General features: G+C 42.3%; 2 protein-coding genes across 8 annotated transcripts in view; both read left to right on the top strand.

Annotated features, from left to right (window-relative positions):
* arhgap32b (Rho GTPase activating protein 32b) overlaps positions 1-9,982 on the top strand; it is a 203,368-nt gene extending 193,386 nt beyond the window's left edge. For all 7 annotated transcript variants that reach the window (XM_074671654.1, XM_074671655.1, XM_074671656.1 and 4 more), the window contains 7 exons: positions 574-719; positions 1,744-1,945; positions 2,462-2,607; positions 2,724-2,798; positions 2,905-3,723; positions 5,404-6,062; positions 6,472-9,982. In XM_074671654.1, the coding sequence (XP_074527755.1) occupies positions 574-719; positions 1,744-1,945; positions 2,462-2,607; positions 2,724-2,798; positions 2,905-3,723; positions 5,404-6,062; positions 6,472-8,790 (4,366 nt within the window). In that variant the 3' untranslated portion in view covers positions 8,791-9,982. The remainder of the gene's footprint in view (positions 1-573; positions 720-1,743; positions 1,946-2,461; positions 2,608-2,723; positions 2,799-2,904; positions 3,724-5,403; positions 6,063-6,471) is intronic.
* Positions 9,983-14,224: 4,242 nt separating this feature from the next.
* On the top strand, positions 14,225-19,145 carry h3f3c (H3 histone, family 3C). Its single transcript, XM_074673153.1, has 4 exons — positions 14,225-14,380; positions 15,551-15,694; positions 17,543-17,696; positions 17,790-19,145. Exons 2-4 carry the CDS (start codon positions 15,567-15,569, stop codon positions 17,916-17,918), a joined length of 411 nt encoding a protein of 136 aa, XP_074529254.1. The 5' UTR covers positions 14,225-14,380; positions 15,551-15,566; the 3' UTR covers positions 17,919-19,145.
* Positions 19,146-25,822: the final 6,677 nt, after the last annotated feature.

Genomic DNA, 25,822 nt, shown 5'->3' on the forward strand with positions numbered 1-25,822 from the left:
CAGCAGAGCAGACTTGGTAAAAGTGGAATTTGATAACTATAAGTCTGCTTAAATCAGTGTCCAATCAAGGAAATATAAATGCAGTTATCCTCCATCTCACATCAGGTCTCCTTCTAAAGTTAGGACTCAGGATTCCAGAAAGAGTGCACAAGTTCCTGCTTTCTTGTGATCATTGTAATGATCTTCACAGTTTGAGGAGTATGTAGTCATGCTCATGTTGCGGCTTCCTTCTGCACATATACACATCAGACGTAATTATGTGATCAGTGCAGCGGGAGGTTGCTGCTCTCTGCTGCTTTAAATGCATCGCTCTGACTGCTGCATGATTTCAACATCCGTTTGTGAGCTGCTCATCAACACAAAACCAGGGCTGGAAGTTTGACTCCGTCATTTTACACAAATTATGTTACTTTAAATAACAAGCACGTAACTTCGACAGTGATTGTCATTAGAGGAGATCTTTGACTCACAATGTTGAAACTCTCCCTGAGTGAAAGGCTAGTTGACAGCCCGTCACAGGGCTAACATACACTCCTTCCCTTCTCACACGGTTTGTCACTGTTATGGTTTCAGGTCCAAACAAATTGAATCTGCGTGCTTCAGCGGCACAGCAGCCTTCATGGAGGTCCGGATCCAGTCTGTGGTGGTGGAGTTTATCCTGAACCATGTGGACGTTCTGTTCAGCACCAAACTGAGCACACTGATCCGAGAGGGAGCAGGTAACCATCAGTTTGAGCTCTGTTTTTTTTTTTTTTTTTTTTTTTTTTTGTGACTCTACATGTGAATGTGAATCTGCACACTGGAAGCTGGACTGTGGTGTGGTTGTGCTTCTGTTTTTTGTTTACTGTATGTTAGTAGTCTGAATAATAGAGCCTGACCGATATTGGATTTTTGGGGCCAATGCCGATACCGATACTGGGGACAAAAAAAAGCCGATATTCGATGTATCGGCTGATATATATAATAAATTCATTGATACACACAAGATATATACTGTATATGTACACAAATCATTATAATACCCATATGATTCATGACAGAGACAGAACACTATTAAATTAAAACAAGGAACTTTAATTATAAAACTCAACATAAGAACTGTAGTGTTAACCAATGACAAATCAAACTTTAAACGCAGTAAGTAGAAAAAAAAGTCAAACTGTAAACACACAATGAGCAACTTACACAACGTTAAAACCTCGTTCTACAGTCTTGCATTAGATAACGCTGGACAGATGGGGCGGGCACAGGGGCAGTATGCAGCCCAACCCACAGACACACAGGAGCAGGAGTGACAATCTTCACGGAGCAAAATTTTTTATAACCCGCTACATTTTGGCCAATGTTGATTAATCAGTGACAGGCATAATCGACCCCCGATTACTTCTACTGAATAATAATTTCCCATCACATGTCAGCAGGCTGTATAAAGGAAGACAGAACAAAGGCATTTCTGCAAACTTTAGACCTGCTATTTACAAATAAACTACTAAAAAAATGGACTCTCCTCTGGATGTATTTCACTTGAGGAAGCCAGAGCGAAGCCTCTTTGTCACGTACTATTTACAGCAAAACTGAGACTCACTTGAAGCAGATTCTACTCTGCACCATCCCTCAGAGGGGTGCTCGACACAAGTTCAGGAGATACAGATTGTTTTAGGACAATAGCCAGCGGGTTTTGAGGTTTCCAACAGTTTGAAGAGACACCACTTCAAGCTTCTGAACTGTCCTCCTTCTCTCCAGGTCACAACTCGCTGTCACGGCCCAAATCCCTGCTGGTGTCGTCTCCCTCCACCAAACTTCTGAGTCTGGAGGAGGCCCAGGCCAGGACCCAGGCACAGATCAACTCCCCAGTGACAGAGGACAGCAAGTACATCGAGGTGGGCGAGGGTCCGGCCGCGCTGCAGGGGAAGTTCCACACCGTCATCGAGTTTCCCACCGAGAGGTTTGTCAGCTCCAACACAAAAACGATCAGTTTGTACGGCAGATCAGCAAAACATGCACGTCACTGACAGTGATGGTGATGAAGGAGTTTGTCTCCCTCTGCTGGTTGCTGGAAATACTGCTAACAGGTGTATTATCCCTGCACCATCCTTTAAAGAGTCCCACATTTTGGGTCTACTGTTTCAAACCTGAACAGAAACTAGAAAATCCAGCTGCTCTAGTCTTACCATCATCCAGTTCAAATCCTACTGTTGAATTCATGAGAGTTAACGGTGCAGATTTATCCTAGCAGCAGGGACTGGTGTTATTAAGGGAGGTTGTTTTTCTTTCTTTTCTTTGAAGATACAGCAACTTTTTTAATATTTATTTTTAAGATTTTGTACCACTTAAGATGGTAAGATTCACAAATAGAGCTAAAAAATGAGCTAGAATCATGTGAGCACCTGTGTCTAAGGCTCATTATCTCCTTTCTGTGGATTCAGTGAACCAAACTGCTCCCCTACACTTCTGCCCACAGGAAGAGACCTCCTATTAAGTCTAAGAAGTCTCCTGTGGGGAGTTGGCGTTCTTTCTTCAACCTGGGAAAATCTTCCTCCATGTCCAAACGCAAGCTGACCCGAAACCCCAGCGAGCCCAACGAGCTGAAGGCCATGGCTCTGGCTGGTGAGTCATCCCTCCACGACTGGACTGAGAAGTCTCAAACTCTGATTTAACATTGACAAAGGTTATTGGACTGAAAGATGCTGAATAGTGAGGATCTTATAACTGTTGTGTTTCAGGAGGAAGAGGAGACACAGCAACGCTGAGATCAGCAAAAAGTGAAGAGTCACTGAGCTCACTGCACAATGTTGAAGGTTTGTGTCTCTTGGTGTGTTTCAGCTTGTGGAGATTTCAACCAATCAGTGCTTCCCGTTATTTTATTTCTGAAACTTTCTCGATCTAACTCTGTTTCTTCTTCAGGAGAATCCAAGGTGTACCGTCCTCGGCGGCCACGCTCCAGCAGTGATGCTCTGTCGGCCTCCTTTAATGGCGACCTGCTGGACAGTCGGCAGCACTGCAACTCTTACGACAACCTTGACGCCACAGAGGACAGTGATGGAGACGATGGCCCCATCTGTGTGCCTGCCCTCATCTCACCTCCTCGCTCAGCAGGTGAAGATGTAGACCTCAGCCCGCCTGACATAGGCATGGCCTCCCTGGACTTTGACCCCATGTCCTTCCAGTGCAGCCTCCCCGACACCTCGTACGCCTTCCCTCTGGACGACTCCCCAGCCGGGGCTGAGGGCTCCACGCTGAAGAGAAGTCCAGGCAGTAAGACCAACGGCTCTGACCTCATCTCTGCTACTTTTCTGGGTGCTTTGTCCTCGCCCTTACTGTCCACGGACTTCAGCCACGGAGAGAAGACAGAGAACAAGAAACTGACCACTTCTTACTCTTACACTGATAAACCCACACAGGCTGTGTCACCCATCAAATGTACAAAGACCACGAGTCTGACACCTTTTGTCACTTCAGAGCTCTTCTCTGCGGAGAAGCCTGACAAGAACACAACTGCACAGACTCTCTCTCCTCAGCCGTTATCTCCTCCTTCAGCAGCCAAAGACTCTCCTCCGCTGATGGGCAGTGTGCTGCTGAGGGCAGCTGAGCCTTCGCTCAGTGAAGCCTTCCAAATGGAGCTGCACTCCAAGCTGGCCGCCTTTGACAGTGCTGACAGTCAAGAGCTGAGAGGAGACGACGGCGTACAGCAGGAGCCGGCTGCCAGCAGCCAGGGACAACAAGGTACAGAGCAGAGAGCGGCGTGTTAGGGCTTGTTTTTGGCATGTTTCTGCTGGTTTGCACGTACTGATGAGAAATTAAGGAATGAAGCGTATCTCTAAGGAAATGAAAATGTTGTTTCTACGAGCACAAAAAATTAGCCATAGGAAAGATGAAGAACAAATGTACGACATAAAAAAATCTTTAAAAAATCGTATTAAATAGCATTTAGAGACTTTAATTTCCATAAGAAAAAGTAAACTGAAACTAAAATTCAGGAAGGGCTTTTCTCTTGTAAGAATTGTTTCAAGAGGTGACTTTAAAAGGATCCCTGATTTAGCGAACCTGGTCCTCTCTAGGAAGTCCAAAAACTAAGGTCTTTTTATTGATATTAAGGATTCGATTGCAGCCATTACAGCTGATAAACGTATGGACAGCAGATTAAAGGTTTCTGCTGGAGCACTTGGGAAAACTGCAATAAAATAGATCAGGGGTTTTCAAAGTGTAAGACAGTGAAGTCATTGAGGCTGGCCTTATTTTCATAAAACTAATACTACTTCTAATAAATGAATAACCCACTCTGGTTTTAATCACAAAACATACAAGTGTTTATTTTAAACATTCTGTCCTAATGCAGTCTCACAAATTTTAGTTGAAATGGGTAAGAATTAGATGAATTTAGGTCAATGCCTTTTTGTTCATTTAGTATAATGACTACATGAACTTCTAACATCAAAATAAAATAAGATGACAGCTCCTAAACCAAGAGAGAAAGCATGGCCACTATGGCAGCAAAAAATAAAAGATCAATCAAAATGCAGTAATTAAAACATCATTCAGTTACAGATCAATCATACACAGAGCTGCTTTTGGCATCTACAAAAAATTTTTTTAAGGAGACCGTTTTAAACAGCCTTTCAAACGCAAATAGTTCACAAATTCAGAGTAAACAAGGCACACATTGTGGCTTTGGAGAATCCGGTCTAAGAAAAACCGAACTTTGAGTATCTGTTGTTTTCACTGTGCAAATACATGTGGTCTAGTTGGGTCTGAGACCCCAAAATTGAAGCTCAACGGCAACATTTCCAGAGGTCTCCTAAGAAGTACATTTTGCCATTCATCATTCAGCTGAGTTCATGTGTTCACATGTTTGTGTGTTTGTGGGCACATGGCCCTGGGGATCCATAAGTGTCCTGTTTGGTTGCAGAGCAGAGCAGTTGTTGCGTTGTCTGTAGCTGTGTGCAAGGTCGCGTGTTCACAGCTGTCCTCCGCTCTCTACATAGGGCATGGCAAAGTTCTGCCCCGATGCACACACAGGCACACAAACACGTGCATGCACACACACAGAGACGAGCACTCCGTATGGCGGTCAGGGGAAATAATCATGAAACTACAGCCATACTTGTTGTTGTTGTTAAGAGTTTTTTGTGTTTATCTTTTGGGGCTTTGATTTTTGTTCCTCTTTTCTTGTGGCTCCCCTGAAACTCTTTGGCGCCCCCTAGGGGAGACGTGCCAGACACTTTGAAAACCACTGAAATAGATGATAGTTCAGTATCTTAAAACTTTTGGATTCCCCTCGAACTCCATCACTCTTTCCTGATCTTAAAGCACCCTAACACCGTCCTGCCTGCTGTTGTTTCTTCTCCTGCCGCTCTCTAACTCAGTCTTAACTTTAGCTCCCCTGTGTTTCTGTGTCCCTGTCAGGAGTCGTAGCTCTGGACTCTCCAAAGGATCTCACCCCTCGTTTCCTCAGCACTGCAGCTCCCTCCACTGCCCCTCCTCCTCCCCCTCCTAAAAACGCTGCCCGCATGTTGGCCCTGGCCCTCGCCGAGTCTGCCCAGCAGGTCTCTGTTCAGTCTCGGTCCTCAGAGCCCCCCACACCGGTGTCTCCTCTGCAGCTGCAGGAGGAGTGTGACCTCCAGGATGTGACACGTCCACTGCTCCGACATTTCCACACTTGTTCAGAGGATGGAGCAGAGAAGGGGAGCTTTCTGCCTCCAAACAGCACTGCTCCACCCATCACCACAGCCTCAGCGTATCCCTCCACTTCCAGTCCTACCAACAAGCCGCAGCCTCTCGACTTCACCAGCACAGCAACCAAACCATCAGACGGTGCCAAATCCTCCACGACTCCCCCCAGACCACCTCCAGAAACACACTCCAGCCCGCCTGACACCCCTCTGTACAAGTGTGCTCCTCTACCCAGCTCAACCAGCCTGACCTCTCCAACCAGAAAGAGTCCAGAGAGGCAGCAGTCTGTCCCAGCACAGGCCCCAGTCCACACCAGCTCCTCCAGCAACACTCCAGCCACCACCCCCAGCAGCAGCTGTAAAGACTCTGAAGTGTCACAGCCTCCTCCTGAGGTACGAGTCATCACCCCGTCTGTCAAAACGTTCAGAGGAGAATCACAGGAGAGAGTCAGGAAGTTGCTATTTTTAGTTCTGCACGTTGAAAAACACTTTACTTGGATATGATGAGACAAAAGATAAAATCAGCCAGTTTAGCCAGAGATTGTTTAGTGGAAATTTGGAATCATCTGAGTTTTTTGATGTTTTGTTGTGTCTTTGACACAATGTTAAACCACTACCAGTAAGAAAAAGAGCAATGTAGAAAAAGTATGAGCAGACACCGATGTTATCAGTGTGACAAAGGGACACTGATAACATCTTCACATATTTGTGTTCAAGTTTTGATTAGATAATCTGTCTGTGCTGAACAATTGATGAATTCTGGTCTTTTAATAAAAGTCTGTTTTGTTGTGATGTGTTTCAGGTAAAACCAGTTGAGACTGTACCTCCTCCAGTCCTCCCTAAACCATCTGAGCAGCCTCCTCCGATGATCAAAAAGCCTAAAAGAAAGTCGGTCTCTCTGCCCCAGCATCAAACACAAACTCAGCAGCAGAGCCAGGCTCAGATTCAGCCTCATCTTCAGACACAGCCCCATCCTCAGCCCCATCCTCAGCCTCATACTCAGCCCCATCCTCAGCCCCATCCTCAGCCCCATCCTCAGCCTCATCAACAGCCCCATCCACCATCACAGTCTCACACACAGCCTCACACTCAGCCTCAGACACCAGTCACACCCCAGACCCACCCTCAGCCCCCCTCCAAGGCCAGCGCCAGAGTGGCCCCCACCTCTGCCGAGCCTGTGGAGAAGCCCTGGGAAGCCATAAAGCCGGTTCAGCCTTGCACTGAGCCTGTAAAGTACCATGAGGTGTACGGACCTCCTGCTCCTCCTGTCCGCACCATCGAAAGCAAACTGGCCACAGCAGCACTCAGCCAAAGCGAAGCCTCCTATCATGTCCTCGCTGAGGGTCCTGCTCCTGCCCACCTGGAGGAAGCTCTGCCTCATCATCCTCTGTCTCCTCGTAAATCTTCTACTCACCAGCCGGCCTACCTGTACCACGCTAAAGCAGAGCCAGTCATGATCGAGCCTCCTGGAGCTGCTTACTACCACCAGAGGCCTGTTCCCGTGGGCCCTCAGTCCATGCCTCACCACTACCGGCCTGACAGCGTCCCTCCACACCTCTCCTTTGTTTCCAAATCGGAGCCTCAGATCCCTTACAGTGCCCGGGTGGACAACAGATACAGCACTCTGGGCCCTCGGTCCTACCATCACTCCATAAAGTCCAGAGGGAACCCCCGCAGTGTGTATGTGTCCTCAGGGCCTGGACATCCAGGTTACAGCCACGACAGAAACCAAGGCTACCCCACCATCCGCAGAGTGCACTCGCTCCACGTCCCCTCCACCATACGCTCTGTGCCCATTCAGCGCACTGAAGTCCCTCCAGACGACGACATGTTCTTCTACCATCGACCCGTCTACCCCTGCAAAGCCTACCAGCAGCCCCCTCCTCAGCAGTCCTCGGGGGCCGATTACCACGTCACCCAGCTGCAGCCTTACTTTGAGAACGGGCGGGTTCAGTACCGCTACAGTCCTTACTCCGGTTCAGCCCCTTTAGAGGCGCCTTACTATGACATTGACCCTTACGGCACCATTAGAGTCCGCCACATCCACGCCTACGGCCGTGATCCTGGAGCTGCTTCAGGACGCCCGGGTGGGAAGGCGTCTGGGTACCACTACCTGGCTCGCCATGTTCTGCCTCCTGGGAAGGAGCACAGCTTTGTGAGCAGAGACATGCCGCCTGGACACAGCAGTAAGGAGGCACCAGCTTACCTGTCCTGGGACCCAGAGGAGTCCGAGAGGCTCCGTATGCACTCCATCCGGAGGGAGAGTCGGGCCCGTCAGAAGATTAAAGGCCCCGTTCTTTCTCAGTACGACAACGTGGGCCTGTTCGCACCAGCAGATATATCAGGCTATGAGACACTGCACCTGCGCAGTAAATCTGACCCAGGAAAAGCTGTACTGGCTGCAGCTGAGAGCAAAGATGGTCGCTACCTCCCCAGACACATCACGGCAGACCCTGACGTCCTTCTGTACATGGAGACTGACAAACACGTCCAGGGAGACAAGTCAGACGGACTCACCAAGCAAAGCACTTCCAAGAAAAGTCAACTGTCTCACTCCCTCCCTGCTACTCTGAGCCACGGCTTGTCCACGCAGCAGGAGAGCAGCCGACACGAGGCCAAGCCTGCAGACGACAAGCAGGGCACAGATGGTAACAGATCCAAACACTGGCAGCAAGAGTATCCCAACAAGAGGAGCTTCACACCGCGATACGAGTGCCCTGACTCTGACCACAAAGGGAAGGGTGGGTACCACAGCACAGACGAGCAGCCCCCAGCCCCCAGGGAACAGCCGGCCCGCTCCAAGCCTGAGAGGTCCCACAGCGTGAGAGAGTCGCAGCATTACAGCAAACCTGAGCCCGACAGAGACTACCCGTATCAGAAACACAGCACCAAAGCGGCTCAGTCACACTACGACAACCTGGACGATTACCACCCAGTACCTCAGCCTCAGCCTCAGGCCCAGGTCCAGGTCCACAAACGAGGTGGCTCCGGCTCATACCCCACCCCTGGGTTCTCAGTGAGCCACAACAACCGAGCGTACTCTACCGCGCTGGGACAGGGAGCCTACATCCAGACTGACCTGGCCCTGCCCCGGCCAGAGACAGAGATACGTACTGAATGAAGCATTTAAAGTGTGAAATGATGTTTAGCTGTGTACAAAATGACTCCAATGAGCTTCGGTCGAGCAGCCTCTGCAGGACAGCGGACTGTCGCAGCACCAATATTTTTGTTCCTCTGTATTTTTAATGAATTGTAAAGAAAATTGTTTGACTTTTTACAGAAAGTCCTGAATGTACCTGAAGTTATTGTCCAGGAGGTCATATTGTTGTGATTAAATGAGACAGTAGCCGGTCATAAATGTATATAATAGAGGACATACGGTACATTTAACAGGAAATGTAAGATATATATACTAAATATATATATATATATATGAACAGAATCAATAGAAAAAAGGGATTTTTAGTTGTTTTGTTTTTTAGGTGTGGCGCTGGATAAAATTTGGGATTACTGTTTGCATTTTAGAAATGCATGCTCTCTCTATCTCTTACAGAACAGTTCTGTGTACTCACCATCCGTTCCGTTCTTTCTGGATGTTACAGCACAAGTTAGAGCTTATAGAAAGAGGATACATGAAGGCTGTTGGTCCTCTCATGTGCACAAGAAGCAGTGTCTGTTAGTCTGCAGGGATGTGACTGGGTGTGAGGAGCTGAGATGATGAGTGAGGACTTCTTTGATTCATTTAGTGTTGTTTTTTTCATGATCTTATTTTCTGTGACTGTGCCATTTTTATGTAACTTTGCTATAAAACACATTTCAGTGACTTCTGATGGGATGTTTGGGTACTTGTTGGGGACCAAATGACTCGGCGCAGTTGTTGCACATAAGGGGATGAAGAGGGGAAGTTCTGGACGAATGCCTGTTGCTCTTTTTTTTTTAAGACTGTTTTTATTTAATTCTTTCATCACATTAATGGTACATTCATGAACTGGACTGAGTGAATAAAGCTGAAAACATTTCCTCTCTAACCACCTGGTGAAGAAGCTGCTTTGGTGAAGAGCCTTAAATTGTTTTCCCACAGATCATATTTTGTTTACGTCATCGTCATGATGCACAAACATTGTGATGTCTACGTTTAAGATGGCTTTGATTCTTGACAGTTCAGGTTTGAGGAGACGTAACGGGGTCATTCGTTTTTTTTATTCCCCCTTGTTTTGAAACAATAATAGATGGGATGTGTTTTTTTTAAATATCTGAGTCAATTTATTTCAGGTTGAAAGTGATGTAAAATACATCCATCTGATTTAATACGACCGTTTGGCTCAGCGTAATGTATGGATCACACTATGTTCAAATCTGTCTGAATCCAGGTTGTACTCTGTAACTGTTGACTTCTATACCGCTTGCAGGTTTCGCTCCTCTTGCCTTATCCAGAGCCTCTCCCTTTTCCGACGGGGCGATGATTTAAGGCACCGTGTACTTGAATGTGAAAACACTCTTGTCTCAATCTAGAGGTATCTAAAGTTAGATATGAAATAAATAAAAGTGTTCAGGAATAGATAAAAGTCATGTCTTAAATGTGTGCATGATGTTACTGATACACAGTTTCATTTACTCAGTCTGAAAAGGTTTAGGAAACAGGACCCATGTCCATTCAAGGTTGTAGATGTGATAGTTTGATAAATATGTATTGATAGAATCGAGATATTGTAGTTCACCAAAGTTAGCATTTGACCTTATTTTTTGGAAAAACTCCTACATAAAATACCAATTGTTCAGTGTTTTTCTCCAATTCTGCAACTTGCAGCACTGCAGCAACCTCACCATCAACTAGAGCTTTAGCTTTTTTCTTGTTCTTTCACTCTTCAGCTCTTACCTCTTCATGACAAAATCATCTCTGATCAGATTAGTCCTGTCTTTACACTGAATTGTAGAATAGTGTCTGTGTTCAGGTTGGAGTCCCCATCTCCAAGCCAAGTCATCATTCGGAGCGCACCCTGGGGTGTCTGTTCAGAGCTCTGCAGGGCAAGTTTGACTCCAAGAAGTAGCTTATAAAGCAAAAAGAGTTTTTATTTCTTTCTATAGATTTTTCTTTTTGCACAAACACTTTTCATCCAAAGTGGTCACGTATATCGACACATGAAAATTCCCCTCAGGGTTAGGCTCAGGCCTTAAGATGCACGGAATCCACAACTTGTCAGTTTTACCACCATCTGCCAATAAGAAGCAATGATTAAATACATCTTTAAGGTGAGATAACAGTCACTGGGTCCAGGAATTAGTGGCTGAGATTAAGTTGTATTTCTTGCTTTTTTTCCCTTTACTGTCAGCATGGCGTAGTTTTTGGTGGCGGTGGTGTAGTCAGCAGCACAGGACTCTAAACTGGTTCAATAAAAATTCAAAATTCAACAAAAACTAACCAGTTTATGGTGGTTTATACATCTTAGCCCATACTGTGATGCATTTCCTTAAGCTGCGCTGTGTCACTGAATCTACATCAAACAAACCTCCAGTTTGACAGGAAAACACCACAAACCACAATGAGATGGGTACCTTAAAACAGATACATTTGAGAAAAAAAAAGGATTCAAATTCTCCAATCATGAAAATCCTGGAAAGTTGTTGAAGAGTTAACTAGGAAGCTGTGTCTAGATGAGTTGTTAACTGTTTGGTCTGTGGTCCTCTTTCCAGTCTAGGCAGCCTTGAAATGGTTTATAAGCAGACTACAAACTTTTAGGTAAGGTCATAAGGTGTCAAAACTTTGGCTTGAAAATATTCAAAGTAATAAGTAAAAAAAAAAACATCTTTCTACGGAAGGAAAAGAAAATGTTATCTGTCAGTGTTTGGATTAACTGGGGTTTATAACTTAATCTGCCACCTGCTGGTCTAGAGGAGGAAGTGCATCGTCATGTATGAGTTTGTAGCTGTGAATTATTACTGTTATTCTTTTTTATTTTTATGCAGTCTTTCTTCAAAGTGTCCTGCCTGAAAGAAAAATTATTTTGCTCCTGCTTTAACGCAAAAGAATGCTGGACTCATTTGTTTGGCAGATCAGGTCCACAAAGTGTGTGGTGTTGAATAAAACTGAAGGTAAAAAGACTGAAGATTAAAAGACATTTTGGTTACAAGAAATTTCTAGAAGCCACCTTCAAACCCCTGTAGCCCTTGATGGATGCTTTTGTTGAATAACAGTAAAAAGGTGTGAAAGCTGGAGGGAATAATACACTGGACTCAAGTGATCTCTGTGAACTATTTCAGCCTGGATTTTATCCTTAACTGCAAAGAACAAGACATTAAGATCCCAAATGAGCCTCCACTGGGCTCTGATTCCAGCTCATTCAGCAGCACTGTCACACACACCTTCTTGGGTTCAGAGGTCAGAGGTCAGCATAGCCACTTTGACTGATTTGTATTAATGCAGCTCCAAACACAACAGTGTGATGCACTGTGTGTTCTGGTTCTGACTCATTTCTGTAAAATCAGAGTGAACTTTTTGAGCATTTCCCCTTCCGTTCAGTTACACAGGTCAGCCTTCTCTCCTCAAGTACATTAGTGAACCTTGATTGACCATGACGCTATTATTGGTCCACTGCTTTTCCTTTGATGGACATCTTGAGAAGGTACTGACAACTGCAGATCACAGGAGCTGACTAGCTGTCTCATCTGCCCATCACAATCTGTTTTACAGGAGCAAAAATACTGACATACTGATATCAAATTATTTGTGCAAATTATTTTGCTTTTAGTTAGATTAAGTTGGTGCGGTTACAGGTTCAGATGTCTTAAAAACATTAAATGCATACACTATGTTTTATAAAGCCAGTGTGGTTAAGTTCCTTTTTGGTATGCACTGGTTGTTGAAAGTCTGACCAAATGTTTTTCAGAAACCAGAGTTTAGTGACTTGTTTTATATATATATATATATATTTTTTTTTTTTTACCTTAGTAAACGTTTATTATCTAAATCTCCAATTTTATGTTGTCACTGACATTTTTAACTATTCTCAGTAAAACTGACATTTATGGTGAGTATAAACTAAAAAGAGTTATAGATTTGAGCTCCAATCTATTTGTAAAATGTACATTGTGCCATGAATAAATAATAATCTAGTATCAGTCAAAACAATCCTAAAAAGTTGGGGCATTTAACACTTAGCGAATACATTTCAAATGGCTGCAATAATAGAGTTATTATGAGCATGCTTTCAGTATATATTCAGTCCCCTTTTTTTTCAAAAAACAAACTATTTTTTTGAAGATCTTTGGTATGTATTAACCTTTGTTGAAAAATATACAGACCAACCTTTCAATGTGTATGCAAACATGCAGAGTTCATATAGAACTAGATGTCATTAAAATAAACGCACACAAAGAAATGAAGTAAAATGAAATATAATAATCCTTGACCTACACCAAGTACAAAAGATAATCAGTATCATTCTCTGGAAATAAGGCAAGGTAGAGTTGTGCAGACAATATGGATTTTTATGGTACAGTAATACAATTTTAAATGAGATATGTACTGAAATATATACATATATGTATGTTTATATATATATATATATATATATATATATATATATATATATATATATATATATATATATATATATATATATATATATATATATATATATATATATATACACACACACACACACACACACACAAATAAAAATAAACATACATGGTACCACTCAAAACACATTAACATTAGAAAAAACCTGCAAAACATTCATAAAAGTAAGACACAAATAATAATAAAAGCCATTTCATGGGCAAGATTTTGAAAGTGTGTTAGAAAAATCAAGACTAAAGTGTTTGTCATAGGAAGAGTAAGGAAATGTGTTTCCCTCTACAATAAAATACATCCTCTGCTACTCACAAGAGATGATGTGCAACAAAAGATAAAGATGTATAAATCAAGGTAGAAAAACTCATTGTTCACAAAAAGAATTGTGCCATTTGCAGTGGTTTATGAGACCAAACAGATTTTTTAGCCGCGCTACCACCTTGCAGACACTTCAAGACACTAAGTATAAAAGAAGAAAGGGCCAATTGCATGTATAATTTACATTACAGGGGTACAAAGAAAAAATATAGACCATAGGCTATATGATACTCAACAGTACTGGCATCAAATATTTGCTTTTTTGTTTGTTTGTTAATCAGTTTTATTTACATAGCACTTTTTATTCAAAAATGTAGTTTGAAGTGCTCGAAATTTACAGTAAAGAAAACATTGAATAATGCCGAAACATATTTAGGTTAACTGATTTTAGACTCTTTACACAATCATGGAATAAATTCATTAAAAGGATTACAGTTGTAAAAACAGTACTGACGTAGCAAAAGCTGTTTCTACGGATTTATTTTATAACGTATCGTTTCCTCTTTCCTCATTCATTGGTAAAGCTACACAAAGTAAGCGTGGGGAAAAAAATCGGACATCGTTTTTTAAAAACTACATTTTTATTATTATTTCGCTATAATCGTTTTTGAAACTAAAGTGGTCTGGGACAAAAAGTTTCAGATGAGGAAACAAAGTTGGGATGTTTACAAATGTTGGCAGTTACATTACGGGAGACAGATGATTGACACGGCCGCCATTTTGCTCCAGCCCTCTGCTTCCATTGTGTGAGAGATAGTAAATAACTGACAACCACAACACACCAGGATCCGTGCGAAGAAAAGCGTTAAATTCACCGTCGGTAAGTTAAAATTTCCTCACAATTTTCAACAAGACCAATATAATAATCTCTTAAGTGTATAAAATAGGACGGATTAAGTTGTTTTATTGTTGAAATATCGTGTTATTTCGACGCTGTTGAAAGGAGAAAAAGCAGCTGCCGCGATGCCCAGGCAGAGAGAAAAACGGCTCAGTACTTCAACTGCCGAAATATCTGCTCCACTTTCATGAGCGATTTCCCCCTCCTTGTTCACCCCTTTAAACAACACAGATTTTAATGACTAGACGCTCATTTGGTAGCTACACTTGTCTCCTTGGATTTGTTGATAATCGAGTGCGACCTCGTTGTTCGTTATTGAGGATAAATATCAAAGTTTACGTCCCGCTCGGTGTCTGTATATTGGTAGGTTCATTTAGGTCTGCGGCCATAATCTTGCGGTAGGGGGCGGGGCCTGTGACTGCTCGTCCCGCCCTTAACCCTGCAGAATCGGACGCGATTGGTTGCATAACCCGAGAAAGACGTTACTGATTGGTCGATTTCAGGACCAAGCCCTGTTCATCTTTGTGATTGGTGGGATCTGGTACATACAGTGCGCTGATTGGCTCGGTGGTGTATGTCTGTGCAGCAGCCAAACCGGAGGAAAAGTTATCCCAGGCGGCCAAATATGACTGAAGATCAAAGGCATTGCACTTTACGAGGGAAAAAGTGTCCTTCTGTGCTCCCGCACATATCAAAAAGTTACATAAAACATTAACTCAAAAAGCAGATATTTTGGTAGATGTGATAGCAGATATTGAAGATAGACAAATAGATAAAACTAAAAGCGAATTTGACTATTGAATCACATATTTACGGGTTAGGTAAGGAGGAGACTGTATTTTTAACACATTTTGTCATACCTAACGTAAAAAAAACATTCACACCAGTGTCAGGGCTCCCTATATCATACAATTCAATTTAATATCCACTTAATAATTCACTTAACATTGTATTTAAAAGTGCTCTAAAACATTGATACAACACATTTTTTGTTAGGGCATAATATTGTTGCATTGTCAAACTATGAGTGTCAATGGGAACTAGGCTTTTTAATGTGTTTCTTCAAATCCAGCAAAGTTACTGATAATAGTGTCATTAACTTTTGTATGAACTCCTGTCAGTAACCCTGGCATACTGTGGTTTTTTCTTCAGGTGACACTTTGTCGTAATGGCTCGTACCAAGCAGACTGCTCGTAAGTCCACTGGAGGTAAGGCTCCTCGTAAGCAGCTGGCCACCAAGGCCGCTCGTAAGAGTGCCCCCTCTACTGGTGGAGTGAAGAAGCCCCATCGTTACAGGTAAACAACCTTAACTGTGACAAGCTCTAAGGTACTGAGTGTCATATTGATTTGTTTAGCTTCTTATTAAAAAGGTCATCACATTTAATACACGCCATGTTGGTCTGTCAGTAAAATCTATTCACAGCGATGCAGTGGGATAGCGGTAAGTAACGGTGTATTGACTAGATTAGTTATACAATCAAGGTTTTTAAGTGTACAATAAGAAACTTACAGAGATTTTCCACCGCTTTGTTTCCTCTTTCCAAAAAGTGTACCACAGATGCTGAAAGTCCTCAGCTAACAGGGTCACAACTTACCGAAACACCAAGATATGTTTTGTTTTGTGTTGGCAGCTAACAGTATTACACAAAACAAACTAACAAGACTCTGTTACACCCTGTGACATCATGTGACATAAAGTGGCTGATAAAAGTAGTGAGGGTTGACATTTATAAAGACATGGAAAAGATCCCAGAGTCATCAAACATTAACTTGATTTATGGTCTAGTCACAGACCAAGGTTTCACTTTGAGGCTCCATTAGATTGACCTGTGCCGAGTGGATCAGCGTGGAGTTTCCCTGAGCTCCACTCAGCAGCAGGGCTGTTGTTTGAGTGTTTCCTGTGCAGTGTTACCATAGTAAACAAAAATTATAATGACAAGTGTTTGTCAACAAACTTGTGTTGATGACAAGGTGAAAACGCTAGTTGTGGACTGCCACATCAAAGCCTTTATTATTTCTCCCACTTTGCACTGATGTATCACACAGTGTTTACTCACTTGACTTTTACACCTGGTGTGTTTTGGTGACAAAGCCACTGACAGCACTGGATAATTCGAGGTCAATTTTTGAATATTTTACTGAGTTTTTATCTAGTACCGTGAAAAGCCGCCTGTCCACAGCTCAGGTTATCTCAGTCTGGAGACACATGAGACACACTCAGGAAGACGTTCTCTGAGTTATGAAGTTTTAAATCATCAAACATGAAGATAAAGTATAGTGTGCCACAAGCTGTCTCACTGTTTAGCCCGTGTGTTATTGTCAGTGCATGAACCATGGTTAAAGTTAATTACTGTCCTATATTGTCTTTTGCATGGTGCTTTTATTTGAAGCTGGGGCCACAGGGCTCACAGGCAGAGTTGTTTCAATTCCTACTTGATTTTGGGAAATTCTTCTATGTTACCTCTTTTATCTGTGTGATACACGTTCCTTCCTTCAGCAGATCAGCAGGGACAGCAGAATAGCATTAGGTTTGATGGAGAATAGAGTCTATGGGAAATTATTTAACTCAGATATTACACAAGAATAAAAAAAAAATTCACACAAAAAACATTTTGACATACATGTGATGACTTTTTTGTCGACTTCAAACTAGAGAAGGGAAAGAAGATTAAAATTTTTGCAAACTAAGGTCACACTGGCAAACCGTGCTGTGCTTGAGCAAGATTCACTTCTCTGCTTTGGCACGCTTCGGCAAGGTGGGCTTCGGCACGGTTTACTTCATGCACAAGCATGCAGACGGCGCGTGTGATCCATGACGCATGATCACCGCAAGCACACCTCTCGACAATCATTTTAAAGGAAGCGGGATGTTAGAGGGCTGTGTTGGGCAAAAATGACTTACCATAAGTCCAAAAGTCTCGAAAGTTGTACTAGTGCTCTCTGTGTCTCATTGTGCTGATGAGATCGCGCTTCATGTAAACAGACTTTACAGAAAAGTGGAGAATCTGGAGAAATCTCTTCTTAAATCTCAGTTGACACCTGGCTCTGTAGTGGAAGTCACTGCATGGGAACCATGGGTGCCTCATCCTCTACTCTCATAAAGAAACAACATTTTGAGCTTCACCTTGAATGTCTTTCTTTCAGGCCTGGTACTGTGGCTCTGAGAGAGATCCGTCGATACCAGAAGTCCACTGAGCTCCTGATCCGTAAGCTGCCCTTCCAGCGCCTGGTGAGGGAGATCGCTCAGGACTTCAAAACTGACCTGCGTTTTCAGAGCGCTGCCATCGGGGCTCTGCAGGTTGGTTTCTGAACAGATACTACCAACAATAAAAAGAATCTAACACTGAAATCTTCTCCTGCTAACACCGGTTTTCTCCTCCTCCTCCTGCAGGAGGCCAGTGAGGCGTACTTGGTTGGTCTGTTTGAGGACACCAACCTGTGTGCCATCCATGCCAAGCGTGTCACCATCATGCCCAAAGACATCCAGCTGGCCCGCCGCATCCGTGGAGAGCGCGCTTAGACTGCCTCCACAATGTCTCACCTCTTTCTTTACCTCTCCCTGTCCTCACTCCTTCACTCTTCCTCACCCACCCACCTCCACTTGTCCCTCACATCCTCCCTCCTCAGCCTGCCCAGCTTCTCAGTAGACTTTAGAGTAACCCTGATTATGAAGAGATAGAAATATGTTGAAGTCTGGTCTCCATAGGTTTTTCGTCTTCACCAAATGTTTTTAGGGTACCTTTTTCGTGCATGTAAAACGTTTGGCGGATCAGAAGCAGACGTACACACAAACTCAAACTATCGTCTCTGGGTTTGAACGTTGCCCACAGGAGCTCACCTGGATTCTTCCAGGGGGAGCAGCCAGCAGGTGTGGTCTGTGTGGCAAACAGAGCTGAAGCAGAGGGATGAGTACGAGGGACTAGTCTGCTTAAGGGGAGCTGCAACTTCCACAGCAGGGTGCTATTTAAACTAGTCCTGAGGCCTCAGCCCCCATCTTAACACCCTCCTCTTCCTCCCCTCCTGCCTGGTCCCTCCCTCTGCACCCTCTTCCTCCCCCTGCACCTCTTCAAACCCCTCCCTCACCTCTGTCGTGTGCTCTGGGAGAGGATGACGTTGTCTTTTGTGTGCACGTGAGCTCTGATCTGTCAAACCACTTGTACTCAACAAACAAGGATCTTTCGGTTGCTTAAGATTATTGATTATCGTTGTGGATATGGTGTCTATTTTTTTTACGCATATAAATCATAAATGCTTCTCTTTACCACTCTCCAAACCATGAAGTTCAAAGAAAATCAACCAGTTTTATTTTACAGTGATCTGATTTGCAAAAGAAAATCTGGAAGGGCTTCTCTGTTCTCAAAGGCAACTTCAATTCTAAAGGCAGCCACAGGGGGGCGATGTTCACCACCTGCTCCTCTACTCAACTGTTCACTGTAGATCAGTCGTCACACATTACGCTTCTGTCTCTCTATCTCTTTATTTCCGATGATAGACTTGTCACTACAGTATGAGTTGATATTCTAGTGGAAGTTTCACTCTGCATGTTTTAGGCTCTGTGTGTCTCTTGCACTCTGTGTAGATCTGAACATATAATCTGTCCCTTTCTCAAAATTTGTGATACACAATATAACCTCATATTTGTTTTCTTTTATATTTTTCTTATTCCTTGAAATTTTCAGACGTATAAATAAGCTGATCTTTGTATTTTCCAAATTTCTCATATTATGGTGGTAATAAATAGGTGTCAAAAACATTGTGTGTGTGGGATTTATTGTTTTTCTCAAAAAGTCAAAATTAAAACAGATATTCAAAAGTTCAGAAACGTTTTTATTTATTTTTGGATGTTCAAGATCTGGGAATATCTTGATTTCTAAGAAGGAGGCATTCAGTAGCTTCATTGATGCCTGAATTGCTTTATGTTTTGCAACTAAGGTTGATACCATTTGTACAGTAAACTTGTCAAGACGACGTCTACACAGATCTGTGGGAACACTTGAGGAAATCAAGGTTAAAGGTTAGAGCCAGATTTTGTAACAACAACCCAAAATGTAATAATAATAATAATAAAACCATTAAAGGTAATAACTGACCCAAAGTTAAGTTGTTAAATTTGGGGGAAATTATTATATTTTGGGCTAAGCATCTTGTTACATTTTTGGTCTATTAGTTGATTTTGGATTTCATTACATTTTTTTCATTACATATCAGGCTCTAACATTGTCACAGACTAGCTAGCTCATATCATTTAGCTAGTCTCATTCCTGCTCTGGCTCTTTATAAAAGTGACTATTGAACTGAAAATACTAATACTAATACAGGCCTGTTTTTTACACTCATGGCATTATCCCAGTCATTAGAATTCCAGCCGACCAGACTTAACCATTGTGGATAATTTATGACCCCATTGAGGTAATTGGAGGACAAATTTCCTCCATGCCAAAAACTGAGATACCCCCCCCCAGTGTATCATTGACTCATGAAAAATAGTCAAACTTTAAGACTTTTCATGAAAAATATTACCAAATAATTACCAAAAGTATCTTTTATAGAGTAACAAAAACAAAATTATAGCCAATAATTAATCAAAAAATCATCTTAAGGACAAAAATGTCTCTGATAACTCCTAAGGGTTAAGGTGAAAAAAAAACCTCACAAGACAAAAAATGACAACGACCAGTCATCATTGTGGTAACAGGCCAGGGTGGTGACTCAAATGTTTTGCCTGAAAGATGTTCATGCTTTATACCTAAAGCCTCCAAAAGTAGTATGGGAAGTAGAGCCTTTGGCTATCTGACCTCTCTCCTTTTGGATCTGTCTGACAGTGATGGTTTGAGGAGACAGAAACCCTCTCTGCCTTTAAGAGGAGGCTTTAAACTTTCCATTTTTTTGCTCCGGCTCGTAGTTTAAGCCGGCTCAGGCTTGGACCAGCTCTTATTTATTCTGCTCTGGACTTAAACTGGCACTGAGTTTGTGTTTCACCTCTATTGTTTTATCTCAACATCTACCTGAAAAAAGTCAGTCCTGTTATACTACATAACCTGTTAAAACAGAACTTTGCAAAAGATTCTGATTTGCATAATCACCTGCTCACTATACATTACTCCTGGTTTAACTGGAAGATATAACGATCAACCCAGTCACCCATTTGTTAAATGCATCCCTGGGCTCATGTTACACTATGGTTATCTGGAGAACTAATACATCTGTGGGATGTTTAAATTATATGAACATGTCAAAAAGTAAAGTAAGATGAGTGTTTGAGTTTGATTTTTATTATTATTGTTTTTGATGTTGTTGCCATGATTCTTCTGGGACATGAACATTGCAGTGTTGGGAAGCCTGTTTATGAGGATGCGCCCATGAAAAATTTGAGCGGGCTTCTCTTTCATCTCTTTTTCCTGGTAGCACTAATACACACTGAGAGATCAGCAAAGTGTTTTCAAAGATTTTTTTTTCCATATGAACAATAATAAAGCGCAGAAAGAAAGAAAGAAACTAAGTCCACCAAGGTTAAAAGCCTAAAAAAGCCTCTTATTTCAGCAAAAGTCTGTTGGATTGATTAAATAAGCATAATGGTTTCAAATAGTATAAAATACTGAAGAATAATGAGATGTTTGTACATTTTTCAAATCAGAAATGCAGCAGTGTGTCATTAAAACATCACTTAGGCCTCCTAATCCCAGTATGACGTAAGAATTTCATGGCTGCCATGTGAGTTTAGTTCATAGTGACGTAATAACTCAGCTCTGGACCCTCTCTGTGATCCTCACCTGTTGCTCTGCTGATGTTTTAATGTTGAAGCTGCAACAGATTTTAACTATAAGGGTAAATGTATCATGTGTGGCTCTCCTCAGTTTGTTCTTCAACATTTAAAAAGGATTTTACTCCAGATTGAAAACAATGATGTATTTTTGTTTTTGACCTCTGAGTGTTATTTCCAGTGTATGTTTGACCTCTTCTCAAGTCAAGGATCTCCTCCTTGGACCGTACGTCGTGTTTTTGTTCTGCGTTCACCTTCCTCAAGGTCTGCGTGGTGCCGTCCATCCCCCATCACATCTGCTGCTCCCTGGGATTACAGCACAAATGTCTGTCTGAGGCTCTCAGTGCTGAGGGGGAAGATTACAAGTGCACTGCACCCTCCGAGAGAGGTTAACCAATCAGTGTGTGCAGACGCAGGGATTAACCAATCGCACCAGGAGAGGGAGGGCGGAGGATTAAAGCGGGCACAGAGAGGGATTAGGACGCTGTTGAGTGCAGAAAAATGCTTTGAAATGTCTCCCGTTTACTTCTCTTGTAACTGTGAACATGTTTTTCTACAGAGAAAATATATCTTAAACAAAAAGCTGAAATAGTAAAATTATTTCGTATCAGATTTACACAAAAATCTCGTGTCAAGTTTTTATGTAAATTAAGCTTCACATGAAACTCTGATAATGTGACTCCTATAAATGTTTTCAGACAACAGTACTTCAGAGTTACCAGATAAGATGGACTCAAGATTTTACAGCCCAAAACAAGAATTACAATCCAAGTTGACATAAAAACATCAAACTTTAGCGTTAAAATCAACACATAGTTGGAGTTAAATGTTAGAAAATGTTCAGCTCTGACTCTATATCATTTGTCTCCAGGACTGTAATGAAATATTTTCCCATATTTGATGACATGCTGAAGTTTGCGTGGCAGCAATCAGGTCATGTGGGGATTATCAAGTGGTCAGAGGAGTTGGGGAGATTGATGCGGTGGTGGGGGTTGGAATAAGGGGAACCTCAGCGCTGATGGAGCGATAACATTAATGAAAACAGCTGGAGTAAAAGGTTTTATACACAGCATTGTTGTCAGATGTTCAGGAATACAGTCTATACTCAATCATGCCCATTTTCCCATGATGCTTTCAAAATGTACGCTTCAATGTGTGACGAATTGAACTTCTCTAAGTTTTGTTTTACATCTTTTACTCTGAGAAATACAGTGAGAAGCAAAAGGAAAGAAGCTTTTCATCAGCTGTGTGGCTGCCAGCTGATTGGCTGACGCCTACCACCTGACCTGTCAGGTGAGCTTACATGTAACAGTGGAGAGGAGCAAACAGGCCGCTCACTTATCACCAACACCTCTTTCCAACCAGAGTGAGGAAGGCAGCGAGCCACAGCCTGATTTTCATCAGCACAAACTGTCCTGCCAGCTCAACGGTTTACAGTGGCCTCTTTGCACAGCAGACAGTGGTTTACTGCAGAGGGACCATCCACAGAGCGCTGTGGTCAAAAAGAAAATAACAGTAACTTTAACATGGATAGGTCTCATGTTATTAAAATCTCTGCACACATTAAAGGTGTCTGTTTAGTTTTTCTTCAACACTAAGCTCAGGCAAATGTGTCATTTTCTCATTCAATGCTCTTCTTACTTCATATCTTATCACCATGTTTAGTTTTCATTACTTTAAAAAAAATTCAGAAGAAGTAAGTTTTTCTTTTGACTGAGTGGAATATCTCCTCTCTCTTTCCACCTTTTGCATTTATTACTTATTTCTGCTGTTGTTCAGAGGGTGTGTGAGGACTATTCCCAGGATAAAGACTCTATGTCCCATGAGCACTTGCACCCACTGTCACTCTTACCAAAGTGTGCATTTGTTTTGAAGCAAATGAAGATCAGATCTTCTTTTTTACCATTACATTTCTTTGTTCAAGACAACTTTTTACCACATACAAAGTGACGAGGTAAGGTATTTATCAACAATGACGTAGCGCTGTAGTTTGAAACATGTCACCAATCAAACTTTGTAAACTCAGTTTGTGTCATAGTTTAGTCCTGGGCTATATTCATCGCAGCTCACTGCCCCGTGCTCTGAGACATGGCCGCAACTTGTAAAGTTAGCGAATCCTCATTATACTCTACCAACTACAGCTTCGTAACCTTAGTCTTCATTTTAATGATAGACTCTCAAGTTTGAACAGACCACTGCAGAATAACTGCTGACTGTGGGTTAGTATGAACATTAGCACCAACAGATTTACTGGTGTTTTAGCCTCCAGCTCGTGCTCTATCACTCTCCTGTTTAGCTTTCTTTTGCTCTTCTGTTCATTTTCTTTTTGCCAGTCCAGCTCAGCAGTCCACCATAACTACAAAATAAATCCAAGAAATTGTTTTCAGCAGAGAATAATCTGCAGGACAGATCTCTCTTCTCAAAGCTAAACTTGGTCAGCGTGGTGTTGTCTTTGGGACTTCAATGTGCTCTAAATCAATCCAGTCCTGTCTGACCCGACCCGACTGTAAAGCCAAGAACAGCATTTAGAAGTAAAGTATTTTGTTGCTGGTAATCACATTGTAAAGTGTGGATTACAATCAGCCACATATCTAAACATGAATTTTTCAAGGTCACTTGAAAAGTCCTCACAACTCCTTTAATATCATTTTGGAAATTAATGTTCATTCAACAAGAAGTCCGAGAAAACATCAATAAAGAGGATAATATTTCAGTTTTTGGCCTTGCTGTTTCTTCAGCAACCTAAATGTTTTCATTACATTGGATCTAAATAAGTAACCCATCGTCAGCAGTGTTCTACTGAGGTTAAGTTCAAAAACTACAGATCATTTCCAACTATGATATCAGGGGGACATTTCAGTCATTCATTCATTTTCTTAACCGTTTATCCTGTTCAGGGTCGTGGGTGGCTGGAGCCTATCCCAGCTGTCATTGGGTGAGAGGTGGGGTACACCCTGGACTGGTCGCCAGCCAATCACAGGGCTGACACATAGAGACATACAATTATTCACTCACACACTCTCACCTACGGACAATTTAGAGTGATCAATTAACCTGGTAAGCATGTTTTTGGACTGTGGGAGGAAGCTGGAGTACCCGGAGAGAACCCACGCATGCACAAGGAGAACATGCCAACTCTACTGGCCAAGCTGGGAATTGAACCTGTGACCTTCTTGCTGTGAAGCTGCAGCACTAACCGTTGCACCACTGTGCGGATTAGGGGGACAAAATAAACTATATTCATGTTTTCCCTTACTGTCAGTTGGTACAAAATTCAGATTTCTCGACAGCAAAACTCAGGGATGCAATTATATGGAGATGAACATTTTCACAGAAGTTTTTTGTGTCACAAAAGGATTTTTGTTTTTTCATCTTGAACTCAACCTGTTGTTTAAAGCTGGCTGTGATTTTCTGTTGGTGTAGGTCATGCTTTTGTTTAAAACCACTTCACAGCGTTAGCCACAAGCTAACAACACAGCAAACACTTCTAACAAGGTATGATCAAGTTTCCCTCAGCGGCTTTTTTTCTTTTTCATGGACTTGTATGAGATGTTTCTGTTACACTTCACACACTTCACCGGCCAAGAAAGGTGCCAAGCCTAGCGGCATCCCCTGTGAGTATTACACTCACTATTGATGGGTGCTTCACATAACCCCACCTATAAAAAGACACAAACTATACCTTTAACTGTAAACAAATTACTTTATCTAACCTAAACAGACCCTTTCAAAGTGTTGTCCTTAAAATCTTCAATTTGGTGTCCACTGACCTGTAAACAAGTGTTTGACCTCTGAAGAGTGAAGCTGAAACTTGGATGCATTCGTTTTTCTTTTATTGAATGTTGGGATTATTTCATGATTTGTGTCATGTCAGTTATGGCATTCTTCCCTGCAAAGTATTCAAAAAAAGTTTAAAGTATGTCTTTAGGGTTAATTTACTTTTTTCTTTTTCTCTGTTGCTTCATTTTATCTAAAACCTACTGAACCTGATGCTGTAAAATCACAGTTTCCTAATTCACAGGATGGAGTTAAAATCTTGTCTTCATGAGGAAAATGCAGTTTAAAACACTTTTTTTAGAAGCCTGACCAAGCAACACCTGAGACACATGAAGGTAAGTAGGTGAAAGAGCAAAAGAAATATAAAGGTTTAAAAAGAAGACGGAAGAAAAATCCAGGATAGAGACAGGAAATGAAGAGGGAAGAGGAGGAGGAGGAGGAGGAGGGAGAGGCTGAGGTGGGTGAGACGGGTGAGGAGACAGAGGGGGATAGGGCAATAATCCTAACTAATTCACTTAGGGCATTGCTGAAGGGAGGCTAAGAGGATTGGGACACTCCCAGAATCAGATCAGCTAAAATAACCAAGATGGAGCAGTGAGAGCCATGCAGGCCATATGACGAACATGATGGGTCGGCACCTGAACGCAACACGGCAACTTTACATCTCACACACTTTACACTGACCTACAGCATGTGGATCAGTTATCAACTCACAGTCCACCTTAACACAAAAGATACGTCATTTCAAACCACAGAAAGTCAACGACCACCAGAGCCCAGAGTGTAAAGAATATTCACTTTAATATTTCACACAACTAAAACAGAACATCTGGCTTTTCCATCAAACAGGTTGGGATAATAACGCTAACACTACCACTGAGCTACGT

The sequence above is a fragment of the Halichoeres trimaculatus genome, unplaced genomic scaffold (assembly GCF_033239565.1).
Source record: "Halichoeres trimaculatus isolate MK-OKI-2021-1 unplaced genomic scaffold, fHalTri1.1 fHalTri1_scaffold_6, whole genome shotgun sequence".
Classification (NCBI taxonomy): domain Eukaryota; kingdom Metazoa; phylum Chordata; class Actinopteri; order Labriformes; family Labridae; genus Halichoeres; species Halichoeres trimaculatus.